The sequence below is a fragment of the Meriones unguiculatus genome, chromosome 1, assembly GCF_030254825.1.
Source record: "Meriones unguiculatus strain TT.TT164.6M chromosome 1, Bangor_MerUng_6.1, whole genome shotgun sequence".
NCBI lineage: Eukaryota > Metazoa > Chordata > Mammalia > Rodentia > Muridae > Meriones > Meriones unguiculatus.
This window is the reverse complement of record NC_083349.1, coordinates 130642791-130658609: the sequence shown is the minus strand read 5'-3', so window position 1 is coordinate 130658609 and position 15819 is coordinate 130642791. Positions and strand designations below refer to the sequence as shown.

Sequence of the window (15819 nt, the reverse complement as noted above, 5' to 3'; positions counted from 1 at the left end):
AAATAGTCTGACAGCTATTCTTGGATGTCAACTTTACTACATCTGGAATGAGCTACAATACAGAAATAGAGGGCAAACTTGTGAGAGATTTTTTTTCCCTTGGTTTGAAGTGGGCGAATCCACTTCTAGTCTGGACCTTTGAGGCAGGAAGATACAGGACTTTGATCCTGATCTTGAGCCAGAAATATTTGCCTTTAATATGGGCCATGCCTTTTGCTAGAAGTCTACATAAGGAGATAAAAGGAAGCTTTTCCTCTTTGCCTTCTTGCCCTCTCCTTGCTAGCATATTCATTCCTTTACCAGCATAGGAGTCTACTTCCTCAGGACTCCAGCATATACTGAAGACCACCTGAGATATCCAGCCCTATAGACTGACCAACGAATAAATTCTTTGGATTTTCCATTTGGAGCCAGTCGTTGTTGAATTAGCTGGACTGCAGCATGTAAGTCATTCTAATAAATCCCCTTTATCTACACAGAGAGATGAGTTCTACTAGTTCTGTTACTCTAGAGAAACCTGACTAATACGAACAGCAAACCCTTGAATTTTCTGTTTTGTACAGCCATCTGGAACTGCAAGGCAGAAATATGAATGACTTCAGAATTCAGCTGTTTTCTTTCCTCATGGATCACTGCACAATGTCCTGGGTCTAGAAATAACTCTTAACAAACTTTATTCAGTTAGAAGTTGGAGACAATTGTATTGCAGCAGTTGCTTTGATGATGAGAGTCAGTCTGTGTCAATCTCTCCTTGTTTCCAAGATGTATGTGATTTTTGATCAAAAAAACCCCAAACTAGTCATTAGTATATTGTGTTTAATGGTGAGATTATGGTTTTCCAGCAGTTTCAACAAGCTCGAGCCCTTGGAGGAGAGAAAGTGCATGGGTGTTGTAGAACATATTCTGCTGGGAAGGGACTTCAGGTTACACAGGGAGAGCTAAGCAGGAACAGCAAAGTGGAAAGAGGGAAGCATTATCCACATGTGCTTTTTTTTGCCATTTATTTATTTGTTTGTTTGTTTATAGTTTTTTTGGGTTTTATTTTTTTTTTTGTTTTTTGTTTTTTGTTTTTTTTTTAAGAAAGGGTTTCTCTGTGTAGCTCTGGTTGTCCTGAACTTGATTTCTAGACCAGGCTGGCCTCAAACTCACAGAGATTCATCTCCCTCTGCCTCCCAAATCCTGGGATCACAGCCATGTGCAGCTACGCCTAGCAGCATTATCCACATTTAAAGTAGCCTTTTCCATGAAGATTTGTTATAAAAACAATTCATGAGAGTTAATCAATTTTAGTAAAGTTACACTGGACTGAGTACACTATTTAAAATATATGACAATAGCCACATATGTGACAACTTGCCACAAACTAGAGTCATATGGAAAGGATTCTTAATTGAGAAAATGCGCCCATAGGATTGGTCTGTAGCTAAGTTTATAGGGCATTTTCTTGAGGGATGATTGATGTGAGAAGGCCACCTTCCCTGATAGTGGGTGGTGCCACCCCTGCGCAGATGGTTATGGGTAATATAAGAAAGCAGGTTGAGCAACATGACTGAACGGGCCAGTCAGCAGCTTTCCTCCATGGCTTCTGCTTCAGTTCCTCCACCAGCTTACTTCCCTCCCTGAGTTCCTAACCTGACTTCCTGCAGTGATGGACTGTTACCATGAAGTAAGTGCATGGTGAAATAAACCTTTGCTTCCCAAGCTGCATTTGGTCATGGTGTTTTTATCACAGCAGACGAAACCCTAAGACACAGATTAATATCAACAACAGGGCTTGTTAATGTGTGTTTTCATAAAGCTGTCCAAAACACAATCTCAGTTTTTTATATCATCCAAAACACCATGAAGAACCAGGGCAGATGCCATTCCTCTTTCTATGTGAATTGTGTTCTGCTTGAGTAGATTAACTGTAAAAGTGAGTGAGGGAAATTTGGGGGGTGATGGAAAATTTCTACATCTTAATTGTAATGATGACAACATAAATGCAAACATTTGCCAACATTCATAGACTTTTATATTAACATTGGGAATTTTTACTTTATATAAATTATAGTTCAATGAAGCTCACCAACACCAGAAACCAAATGTAGAGACAAACAGTACTCTTACAACATGACTGGAATAATTTATAGCAATCAATCAACCCTAAATGAAATGGCTGCTGTACTCAGTAGCAGAATTCATTAGAGGAAGATGAGGAAGCGGGAAGTCATACAAGTCATTCAACTCTACCTTCTCAATGACTGAGCAATGCTCACTATACAGTGGGCCATTTTAATAAAGAATTATGAATAAAACCTTAATTATACACAAACTCTTAAATCCCTTTCAAGAACCTACATTCTCTGTTCTGGAATTCGGTAATTAAGCATACACATAGCTGAATTTCATCCTTTCTAGGCACTCTGCCATTGTTAAAGGCCAACCTAAACTCTATACTGAGGTCCCGTCTCAAAGATAAAAAAAGAGCAAAAAAGGTTTTGTGGGTAATGGAAGTTCTGTTTTCTTTTTAAACTCAGTTATGTTACAAAAATATGTTTTTGTTTTAATCCCAAGTGTGGGATTTTGTCCACAGCTGATAATTGTCACATGTGGGGCATGATCTTTGTCAGCTGTTAGTGGCCTTGTACATGCAGCATAGAAAGGGACGTTGTCTAGAACTCTGGAGACTATAAACAAGGGACCCCAGAAACAGAAGTACTGACATGTGGTATTGGTGTGTGACATGTAGCAGTTTGGAGAGACCACAGAGACAAACGGTATGACGGTTTGGAGCAGAAAGATGGAGAGAAATGCATCAGGGGCGTAGCAGCCTTAGAGGAGACTTTGCTGTTGATGGAGATTGGTATAGAGTCCTAAAAGAACCTCTTGGCCCTAAACAAACAGGAGAAGTAAAGGACCCCTCTATCCCCACTAACCTTCTCTCTCCTACATAGGGTTGGAAGGTTGGAAGGGAGCTTGAGGCCTAAACACTCCAACTAAAGTAGAGTTTTAAAAGTGAGCACTACATTTGTGAATCCTATTTTTTCTTTAAATTTATTTTGTTATTATTGCATGCACATATAAGGGGGGAATGCATGCCACATGTGCATGTGCATGTCGGGGAATGCCTGTCACATGTGCATGTCAGGGGATGCACGCCATCATGTACATGTGGGCAATGCATGCCACGTGTGCATGTGCATGTCAGGGGATGCATGCCATCATGTACATGTCATGGGATACATGTTACCATGTGTATGTCAGGGGATGCATGCCACATGTGCATATGCATGTTTAGGGGATGCATGCCATCATCTGCATGTACATGTCACGGGACAGCTTGTGCAGTCAGTTCCCATCCTTGGTTCTTTTGTTTGTTGTTACAAAACACATTTTATTTAGCTCAGTGTCCTAGCTTGGGTTCTATTGCTGTGAAGACAAAACATGACCAAGGCAACTCTTGTATTGTCATGACAGGAAGCATGACAGCTTATAGGTGGGCATGGTGCTAGAGATGGAGCTGAGAGTTCTGTATCTTGATCTCCAGGCAGCAAGAAGAGACTATGTGCTACACTGAGCATAGCTTGAGCATGTATGAGACCTCAAAGCTTGCCTATACAGTGACACACATCCTCCAACAAGGCAATATATCCTAATAGTACCACTCCCTATGGGCCAAGCGTTCAAATACATGAGTCTATAGAGGCCATATGTATCCAAATCACCAAATTCAGCATATAAAAACAGCAGTTTACACAAAATCACGTAAGTCCTCTCTATCTTTATATGGATCATGGGATGAGACTTAGGTCACCAGGCTCAAGGGGCATGTGCCTTTACTTTTTGAGGCATCTGATAGGCCCAAGTGAATCATATGCTAATGAACAACTTGTAATTCACAGTTCAGATCTTTATTTATTTATATCAAATCTTCATCTTCAAGGCTTCATTTAACAAAGAATTCACTCTAATAAAGCAGTAACTAAATCTTTAATATCAATTGCTCTAAATTATCTATATAGGAAATACTCAGCTCAATTAAGAATATTATTCTAAATGGGGGAGAGGGGCACGTGCCTTTAATCTCAACACTTGGATGGCAGAAGTAAGTGGACCTGTGTGATTTTTTTTTTTCTCTTGACCTCTGTGATTTTGAGGCCATCCTGGTCTATAAAACAGAAGGAAGGTTGTTATACAAAGAAATTCTGCCTCAACAATAAAAAGGAATATTATTCTGAAAACTAATTGTAAAACTAATCAAATGGCTAAGAGATTCCTCATTAAACGCCCAAGAAAAACGATATTTTTAAAATAAAAATTTCTATAAACCAACATTTTTAACATCAAATTTTAAAGCAACGTAAAGATTTGAAATTAATCCAAATGGATGGTAAACTTACAGTTTGTTGCTGCATGAAAGTGAGAAGAAAGTGCCAGTGTAACTGTACTCCAAAACATGTACAAAATGTCAGGCTGTCCATCCTGTGACCAAACAAACAGAACAGGAGAGCATTTGTTTATTTCAAGGGGTGTAACAAAGGCTGGAGAGATACTCAGAAAACAAGAGCATTGACTGCTCCTTCTAGAGGAGCCCAGAAGTTCCCAGTGCTCCTATCCAGTGGCTCAAAACTGTGGGTAACCCCTGTTCCAGTGTACTCCACACAGGTGACAATCACAGACACTTGGTCACACACATACATAATGAATTAGCCAGCAGAAAGATGAAGAGTCAAAGTTTTGTTTTATATTCAAGTGATTACTTGCTTTCCTATCCTGCTCTTCCACTCACTAGCCGTATGACCTTGGGCAAGGAGCGTGCACATTCTCAGCCCCCATCTCCTTGTCGATAAGATCAGCTGGCAGCAGAACCATCATTGAGGCCCTCTAAGAGGAATGCAGAAGGTAATCAGAGCCCTGGGCCAGTACATAACTCATAGTAACCCCTGATGAATGCTATTATATCTCCATCCTTTGGCGTACACACGCAATTTGTGACACTGTAACAAGACAGACAAAGCATGTTCAGATCAAGGATGGCCAGCATTATAAAAGACATTGTTCAGGGTCCCTGAACAATGACATTGACTCAGTATCCAAGTGGGGTCCCTACTATGGGGAGCAGGAGCTTTTTCTGGCATGAACTCAGGGGGTGGCTCTTTGATCATCTACCCTTGGGGTGTGCAGGCCACAGAGGGAGCCAGTCCTGATGAGACCTGATAGGCTAGGGTCAGATGGAAGGGAAGGAAGACCTCTTCTAGCAGTGGTCTAGAGGAAGGGCATAGGAGAAGGGAGGGTGGGATTGGGAGGAGACGAGGGAGGGGGACACAGCTGAGATACAAATCGAATAAATTGTAATAAATGATAATAATAATAAATTTAAAAGAAAAACAAAAATTACAGGATTACTAATACCTCAAAGTATCAAGATGCTGTACTCAGCTTTGAGCATGCTTTATAAATAGACACTAAGGGCAAATATTGATTCACAAACAATTTGTCAAGAAGAAAAGAAAAAGAAGGGCTGGAGAGATGGCTTGGCAGTGAAGAGCACTGGCTGCTCTTCCAAGAGATCCATCACCCACATACCCTAAACCTAACGCCTTCCTCTGTTGTTCATAGACACTGCATGGTACACACTGTGTATCCAGTGTATATGCAGGCAAAATATCCACACACATAAATTTCTTTAAAATCTCAAAAAAAACTTCAATTAAAAAATATTTCGATTTTAGAATAAAGTTACATCCTAAGAAAATTTAACAACTATATTAAGATACTTCTATATGTCTTTCATATATCAAATTTCTAGTAGTCTACTAGTTTCGAAGTAAAAAATTACTAATTACATGTGGTTCAAAGTAACAATATAAAATATGTTTTAATAATGAAATCTTATCAGTGCCATAAAAATTAAAACTACTAGCATAGAAACAGATACAAGACCAGCAGAACAAAATACACAGCCCAGATCCAAGCTTTGCATACATATGGTTAATCCAAGACAAGCACCAGGGCTATACAAGGAAGGTTTAGTGTTATCAACAAATGTACTGAGGAAACTAGATATAAAAATGCTACAAATGAAACAGAAGCTGTACATTACACCACAATAAAAATCAACTCAAAATGAGGACTTTAACAAGACTTAAAAACATCAAAATCCCTAAAGGGAAACATGAAGCAGCTCCAAAACAACATATGTCACAACAATCAATGGACAGGGTTCTGGCATCAAACTGGAAAATGTCGGTGTAGAAGTAAAAATATGTAAGATGAAATCAACTGGATGGGAAAATTGTTGCCAATTCCAGGCATAATGAGGGGCTAATGCCTGGAACACACTACTACATAATAACAACAGAAGAAGCCAGTTAGAAATACAAAAAGGAAGTAGATACTTCTTCAAACATCACAAGCAAGCAGAGGAGTGAACCTCAAAGTGACAGACACCTAATACCCATTAGTATGGCCCACTGTGGAAGCAAGGGGAGAGAAAAGCAGCCTGTCAGTTCAGCACCTTCTTTGAGCCAGGATGATCAGAAGTTCAGAGTCATCGTCACACTCCTTTGAGGCCTTAGGCCCATGTGGGCTGCATGTGACAACAAACAGAAAGCAAAAGCAAAACAACCAAGCCAACCATGACACCTTTAGCAAGGATGTTCCAAGAACAGAGCTCATGTGCACTGCTGAGAGGAAAGTAAAATACTGTAGGCATTACACAGAACAGGACACTGCCTCCAAACGTCAAGAGGGCTGTGGAGACGGCTCAGTGGGTAAAGTTCTTGTCACATAAGCATGAGGACCTGACACCAAATTCCAAAAGGCACATGAAAAGCTGTATGTGGCAGCACACACTGGTAGTCCCAGTGCCTCTTATGGCAAGAAGAGAGGCAAGCAAAGGCAGAATTCCCAGATATTTGTGGCACGCTGTTGCCCTGCCCCCACAAAGATGTTAAAATAGATTTGCCACATGATTTGCTTATTCTACTTAAGAATACTTATGTCAAAAAGATTTTACATACCCATTAGACTCACTTCACCATTACTTACAAAAGCCAAGAAATGAAAGCAACATACAAAATCCCAGACTATTAGTGGAAAGTGGTCAATACAGAAGGAAATGAAGAACTGAAAGACAAATCATACCAAAATTGTTTAATAAAGCCTTCAGGAACTACGTTATATTTATCTAAAATTACATACAATACATATAAGTGCACATTTTTGTGTGTGTACACATGCATGCGCGCACACACACACACACACACACACACGTACACGCACACGCACACACATACATACACTACTTTCACCTTAAAGGAAATTAAACCATTTGAGCTGACAATGCTCCCCACAAGAACCATGGGCTCATAAAAACTCCAGTATCAGGCATGAGAAACCTCACTTTGAAAAACTGGTCAGGGTGGGTCAAGAAAACCCCAAAACAATACAGATTATTGATGTAGCCTTCAGTTGCCTCTCAGGGAATGAGGATGTGCCCTTCTCACATAGGACACAGGACTCAAGCTGTATCTGACCTGAAAGCCGCCTTCCAGTGGTTTAGCTTCCATGGTTCCAGAGAATACTGTGCAAGCTGCCCATAGAGGGAAGCAAACAGTCCTACCCAGCCACAACACCTATGAACCACAGCAATTACCAGTAAGATATGCATAAAGGTTCAGGAAGAGGGCATGCATGTCGGAGGCAAGGAACAATGATCATACTAGACTTAAGGTCTATTCAGCAGTAGGAAGATCATCCTGGTACTGGAATCTAGCCAGCTTCCTGGAGCTGATGAGATCATAGGCCTTAGAAAAGACTCTAACACCACTTTGCTAGAGCAGCATGATCCTTAATATGCTGTAAGTCTTAGCTTTATGCCACAGTAAGTGTTAACACTACCCCTCATGAAAAAGCCTCTCTTTTCAGCCAATAGAGAGCATCACTGAAAACCACAACTAAACAATACAACAGACTGTGGGAGTCTAGCCCCAACGGATGCATCTATATCACTGCTGCTGCATCTAATGGTTCCAGGGACGTCTTGGAAGACTTCAGGAGTCAAAACACCAGGAATTCTCCTGTGAGAAAGTCTCTCCTAGAAATGGCTGCATATACAAAATCGGAATAATGGTGGTATCAACATGTTAATGTGAAAGGAAAAATATTATGGGGCCCCATCCCTAGACTAGGAATTTGGGGACTAATGACCAGTGGAAGGAGAATTATCCTTTCTCAAGAATGAGTCCTCGTATTGGTTGCTGAATGCAGAGCAGTCAGTCCTGACACCATACAAACATATACATACACACACACACACACACACAGAAGCAGACTCATGAGATTATATATAGATGTTTGTGCATTCACATTCATGCACATATATATGTATGTGACAATAATAAAGAAAAAGGTTATTAACTTAAGCATGGAGGGAATAATTGCGGCTTGAGGGAGGGTTGAGAGAGGAAAGAAAGGAGAAAAGTGATATCATCCTATTCAATCAAAACATATTTAAAAAGAAAACATGGTACACGCACACAATGAAATATTGTTCAGTTAAAACTAAAATAAAATTGTGTCAAATACTGAAAATTGGATTATATATGAACATTGCAAATGTATACTAAGTAAAATAAGCCAAAGACAAATATATTTTTGATATATACAATATATATTTTAAAAGACTTTAAAGGATAAAAGTTTTAGGGATTTTGGGAAACAGTGGACATAGAAGATATGAAAGATACTAAGATATTAAAGTAGCTTTTATTCTGCCACTATCAACAAGCATTTGGGGGTGTGAGATGCTTAGTGGACAAAGTACTTACTGTACATGAGTGTGGCATGAGTGCGCCAGGGATGTGTAACCCCAGTACTAGACAGCAGAGACAGTCAGACCCTGCGGAGTTAGTGCCCAGCCAGTCTCTGGGTGCAGTGAGAGACTGTCTCCAAACATAGGGGGAAGTGATAAAGTATGATCCGAGACTGACTTCCAGCCTCCCCATCTGAATACACACATGTACAAAACACATGTATCTCACACGTACATACATTACATATTTACAGGGAATGGTGATACATGCCTGCAATCCCAACAGCCAAGAGGCTGAGGCAAGAGGATCATGAGTTTGAAGTCAGTCTGGACTACACAGTAAGATAATGTTTCCAAATCGCACAAACAACAACAACAAAATATTTTATGGTGAGTTTCTACGAATTTTAGAAATAACAACCCTGGTTGAGAGCACTGACTGCTCTTCCAGAGGACCAGGACCAGATTCAAGTCCCAGCACCCACATGCCAGTTCACACTGTCTGTAACTCCTGTTCCAGGAGATCTGACACCCTACCACAGAAATACAGGCAAAACACCAATGTACATAAAATAAAAACAAACTTTAAAAAATACGCCTCTATATTAAGGTTTGTTTCTTTTTATGCAGCAACACAAATGTAGAATCAAGTACATTGCTTACTGAAGACATTGAAGTATTAATAGATTCCTTAATATTAAATGATCCCCATATTGATGAGGAGCCCCAACTACCTATTTTATAATATAATGTACATAATTATTTAAATATGTTATTGAGTCTCAGGAGACAGTATGGTCCTTGTCTATACCATGACTTCAACCCAAAAACAGTAATTTCAAAGAGCCAAAAAAGGCAAGAATAATTTATTTTCTTTTTTGGTTCTTTTGAGACAGGGAACATAAGCAGACTATACTGGCAGTGAACTCACCACAATTCATCTGCCACCGATTCCAGAATGCTGTCATTATGGGCATGTTTCACCAGGTCTGGTTTGAACATACTATCAAAATTGATTTGATACCTAAAATATTTATATTTACATTCTTTTCTTTCTTTTTCTCTCTCTCTCTCTTTCTTTCTCTCTCTCTCTTTCTTTCTTACTATTTTGAGACAGGGTTTCTTTGTGTAGCCCTGGCTGTCCTGAACTCAAGAGACCTGCCTGCCTCTGCCTCCAGAGTGCTGAGATTGAAGGTGTGTACCATCACAGCCCCAGTGTTATTTTTACATTCTTTTTTTTTTTTAAGATTTATTTATTATGCAGTACTAGATCTCATTATACCTGGCTGTGAGCCACCATGTGGCTACTGGGAATTGAACTCAGGACTTCTGAAAGAGCACCTTTGAGCCACCTCTCCAGTCCCTATTTTTACATTCTTAAGAATAACTCAACTTTGTCCTGTTGAGGCGTGCATATATGTGGAAGAATACAGATGTGCATTTGGAAAGTATAGTTACATGATTCCCAATGTAAGACACTTTTCTTAGGGGAAAAAGAAGTGGTTCAAAACATGTTTATGGGGTGGTTTTCATAGACTGAGAAATTTTCTCTCTACAAATAATCTGAAAAAATTTTACACACTAAAATGAATAATAAAATATATTCAACACTTGGTAACTATGTAACTTAAAAAAGTGAAAGTAAGATTAATATTTAAACTAATAAATTAATTATACTTCCTGGGAAAAGTCTGTTTCATTTTGCATCTCAGATTTACTAAGAGAAAAATTTTGAAATTGTCTCTATTCCACAGGAAGTTCATTTCCCTGTTTCTATATTGTTTGCTTTTAGATGTGATTTTAAGTCAAAAGATAGAAATTCAATCTTTACAGCTTTGGCTTTTTCTAAGAATCCATTACAGGGGTGTGTCTGGGCCACAGGCAGCCACAGGCAAAAGGCTTTCATCATGGCCTTTTATGCTTCCTTCCGCTCCTTTGTTTTCTGCATTTGCTGTGTGTGATCTTTCATTTGCTTTCATGTCCTTCATAGGTTGAACGCTTCAGTCCATCAAAGGCTTTCATTCCCCCTCCCAAAAAAATTTTTAATCTTACATGACCTCATATTTCACTCTTCAGAAACAAAAATGAAGAGGCTCCTTCTAAGGCTACTGTTAAATAAACCAATTTAGAATTCTAAATGTCAGAAATTAATAAACTAAATAATAATCAACATAAAGATTTGACCAGTTATTCCTTCAATAAGTAGTACTAATGAAGGAAAAGCTTTTCAGTTATCTCAAGCAACCAGCACCTGTTTATGTATTAATATAGGGGATAATTCTTCCATTTAGTATAGTGAATTGTAGACTTTAAAGTGAGACAAACTTGACTGTAAAGTGACTGAAACTTGCTCTGCTTTGAGTAGATAGGTTCATCATTCTGACATTTGTGTTTCATGTGTGAACTAGAGGCTAACAATGGGATTCTCTTCATTATAAAATCAAGATCTCTTTTGATATGAAAACAAAACTGAATTCACCACACTGATATGGAAAAGAAGATACAGGAGATGGACAGATGAAAAGCACAGGGAATATATTTAGAAAAGGGGAAGATAAAGATGTCAAGACAGGTGAGGGCAGCATCAGGAGGTGGCTGTTCATCATGAGATGCTAGTCAGTCACTTGAGAGGTTTCACAAGAAAGCATCATCATGATCTAGATTTTAGTTTAAGGAAAACACTCTAATAGTAATACGGAAGTCTTATTGATATCAACGATATAAATTAGGAATTTAATTTAAAGAAATTCTAGGTACAGGCGGCTTTTCTCAGGCCACAGTACAAGAGCAGTTTGTAGGAAGTTAGTAGGACTGGGTGAAAAAATGTATTTATGACACACTGAAGCAAGGTGTATTTGAGAAGGACCAGAAAGATGGAGCCTGTGCAAACAAAGTGAAACTCTGCAAGGAGCAACTGGTGGACAGAGAGAGTTGAGTCATAGAGACCATGTTTCTAGAAGCTGTGGGACGTCCAAGTAAAGGCCATCTACACCAAAAAATAGAAATACCTTCATAAAGTACTTATTTATAAGCATGAGTGAATAAACACAGCTTTTCATTTAAGAGTCAGTTAAGCTGATCTGCATGATACCTCCACATGGAGATGCCAGAAACCGCTAGCCTATGTGAGGTAGTCCCCATATACCACATGTGGCATGAGAAAAGAAAGATACATAGGGAACATTTCATCTATAAACTCTAACAGTTGGGTTCAGGAGAAAGAATTAGGAGAGAAGTAGATTTGCCTATCCTGCACAAAATGCTTCATCCCCAACTATCATTGGTGGACTTGCAGAAAGTCTTATTCACTATCACTGTAGCCCACCCACCATTTATTCTGACCAAGGAATTAATTTCATAGCCAGAAAAGTCCAACAGTAGGACCATCTCATTGATTGCACTGTTCTTACTATGTTCCCCTCCATTCTGAAGCAGCTTGCCTGACAGAATGCTAGAATGGCCTGTGGAGACAGTTACAGCACCAATTACATGACAGCCATAAGGGCTGGGCAGGGTGTTCCAGAAGGTGATACATGCTTTGAATCAGCATCCAATATATGGTAGTTTCTCTCATAGCTGGGATTCACCAGTCCAGGAATCAAGGGGGGGGGGAGGGGAGGAAATGGTTTCTTTCACTTACAATCTCCCCTAGTGACAAACTAGGACAATTTTTGCTTCCTATCCCCATAATCATAAATTTTACTGGCCTAGAAATTTGGGTTTCAGGCAGGGGAGGTTTCTGTCAGAAGCAAAACAAACATTCTATTGAACTGGATGCTTGAGACTTGCTAGTTTGGGCTTCTGGTGCCCTTAAACCCAAAGTCAAAGAAAGCATTAACAGTGTTAGGAGTAGTGACTGATCAGAATGTTGCAGGATATTTGATCCTACTGTGAACTCCAAAATTGTGAACTGTAAAACCCTGTATGTTTGGTGTGGTTCATCAAGCCCTAGCACACACCTTTAATCAAAGAGCTTTCCATACATCAGATTTAGGAAAGTTAACCCTGAGTCAGAAGCGGAGCAAGAAACCAGCTGGCAGGGATGAAAGAGTAGGAGGGACTTTGAGTTGAGGGGTATTTAAGACAGCATGGAGAAGAAGAAAGCTTTTAGTTTAAGCTCCCGGTTTAGCTTTGGCTTCAGCTGTTAAGCTTCCTGGCTTTTTGGACTTTGACCTAGTGAGGGTTCAGCCTTGGGTTTTTTTGGCCTGGGCTGTCAGTTAAGCTAGCGAGCCTTCTGGGATTTTTCCATCCGGACGTGAGCTGGAGAGAAGTTCAGCTGTGTACGCTCTCTGCCTCTCTAAGCTAGCAGGTTTTCTCCCCAGCATCTAGCTCCTGAGACTTTAATGGTAAAATAGAACAGTTGCGATTTTCATCTTTGTCTTTAACAAAACCAGAATGCCAGGGGAATTTGGATTACTTCTGTACAATGGAGGAATACTATGTCTAGAGTGCAAGACATCCTTAGGGTGTCTCTTGGCATTACCATGCCCTGTAACTAAAGCTAACTGGAAACTACCACAACCCAATCCAAACAAAATTACAAAGGGCACAGACTCTTTAGAAATAAAAATATGAACACTCTTCCAGGAAAAAAACCAAGGCCTAGTATGGTGTTTGTTGAATGTGGAGGAAATATAGAATGGGTAATTGCAGAATGTAGTTAAAAAAAATACTAGCTAAGGCCATGAGACCATTTGCAGAAACAAGAATGTAAGTAATATATAGGTATTTCTGTCCTATTTTATTAAGAATGTGTTTATGCATAATACAAGTCACAGACCCAAAGAAGACAAGTAACAAGGAGGATCCAAGGGAGGATGCATAAATCTCACTTGGAAGGGCAAATAGAATAGACAGAGGTAGTGGTCAAAGAGAGGGAACAGGTAAGAGATGGGGTGCAAAAAAATGTGAGGGTGGAGATCAGACCGAGGGAGGGTGGCGACGAGAGGACAGAAGGTAGATAAAAGAGAAACTGAGGATGGGGTCATCTCTGCAACAAGCTGGAGACCTAAGTCAGGGTAGGCTCCTGGGAGGATATGAGGGGGACTCAAGCAGAGACTCCTAGTAGCAGAGACCACTGAGACGGAAGAGGAGACATTTTCTAACTAGACAAGTCTCCTAGCAGAGGAAGGGAACACCAACCCAGCCATTAAAAACTTCAACCTAAATTTTACCCTGCCTACAAGATGTGAATGCATAGAGCAGAGATTAAGGGGACGTCCAGCCAATGCCTCCCCAACCAAAGACCCACCCTTTGGGAGAGTGCCAACCCCCGACACTATGAATGCTACTCATATGAATGATGCTAAGCCTGCAGACAGGAGCCTATCAGTTGTCTTCTGAGAGGTTCTACGCAGCAATGCCTTAAAACAGATGCTGAGAATCACAGCCAAACACTGACAATGCATAAGGAGTCTTGTGAAAAAGTGAGCGAAAAGAGAAACAGACCTGGAGGTGACAGGAGCTCCACAAGAAGACCAACACAGCCAACTAACCAGGGCCCAGAGGGGCTTGCTGAAGCTGAAGTATCAACCAAGTCCATCCATGGACTGGTCCTAATCCCCTACAAAGATATAGCCAATGGGCAGGTTAGGCTTCATGCGTGTCCCCAAGTAAGGAAACTGGGGACAACATCTGATATGGATTTTCCTGCCAGCTTTTTGATCACTTAGCCATGGCAGGACTGCCTTGCCAGACCACAGGAGAAGAGTCTATGCTCAGTCTGATGCCACTCGATGAGCTGGGGTGGACAGGAAGGAAGGTTCCCTTTTTCTGAGGAACAGTGGAGGTGGTAGGGGGTGGGAGGGGAGGTGAGACTGGGAGGTGAGGTGGGATGGGGCTACAATCAGAATGTAAAGTGAATAAAAATGTTAATTATAAAAAGAATGTGCTCGTACATATATACACATATTATTATGTGTATATATTATGTTTTCTTTACTCTGTTTATCATACACTGTAACATTAATTGAGATAGTTATCAGTGGTTATCATATTTAAATTAGGAGACATAAAAAGACCAAGCATTCTTTAAGAAACATTAACACCTATTCTAAAATAAACAATGCATCTGTGGCTATATGTAAGACAGTTCTATCATGCAGGGTAGAATTATGACCTGCTTATTGTTTTCATTTGGAAATTAAGTATGACATGAGGAGTTGTAATTAGGTGTCAAGTTGACACTAGGTAGACCTATGATAGCTAATACTGGTTGTCAACTTGATGACATTTGTAATTAACCAACACCCAGGCAGTGGGCTCTTGTTAAGAGATTTTCTTGAATGAATCACTTGAGGTGTGAAGATCTACCTTAAATCAGATCTGCTGATGGCAGCGCACATAAGAGGACATGGAAGAAGGAAGCTTTTGCTTTTTTCCTGTTTTCTCCTAATCTTGCTGGTTAATTCATCTATCTTGTTGCTAAGGCATTCCTTTGCTGGTATTAGAACCTGCTTCTTTGAGATTCTATTGTAAAGTGAAGACCAACAGCTTTCTAGGAATTTTCCACAATTCCACCACTACACTGGGACTGTTGAGACATCAGTCCTATAAAATGAACAATACTGGGTTCTTTGTCTTTCCATCAGAAGATAGCTATGATTAAAATATGGGGACCACCACCTTTTATACATCTTTGTTAATATATATATATATTTTTTTTTTTTCATTCATTTAATCACTTCTGTTCCTTTAGCTGACTAACACACCAGGTTTGGGAGTTTTTTGTTTTCAGATGTAAACACTGAGAAAAGGGAGGAAAGGAAAACCTACTATTAGAAGAGACTAGAGAGAAGTAAGAGCCTGTGGAACAAACACAGGCAGAGCCTGGGGAGGAAATGCTGGTTGGAACTTCCTTCTCACTTCCTGACAAAGGGGAAAGGTGAGGATGATTTGGGACAGCACTTTTTGGACTTTGACAAACAGTTTCTAAGTCAAGTGACTGAGAAAAGATCAGAGAGAAGTGGAAGAGCTGGGCTAAGATCAAAAGAAAAGAGCATGCAAATGACTCAGAAGTCTGT

At 39.9% G+C, this 15819-nt stretch overlaps 1 protein-coding gene across 1 annotated transcript in view; it reads right to left on the bottom strand.

Moving 5' to 3' along the window:
- Cog5 (component of oligomeric golgi complex 5) overlaps positions 1–15819 on the bottom strand; it is a 251996-nt gene that overhangs the window by 78008 nt on the left and 158169 nt on the right. Inside the window, exon 11 of the mRNA XM_060366797.1 lies at positions 4383–4464. Coding sequence (XP_060222780.1) covers positions 4383–4464 — 82 coding nt within the window. The remainder of the gene's footprint in view (positions 1–4382; positions 4465–15819) is intronic.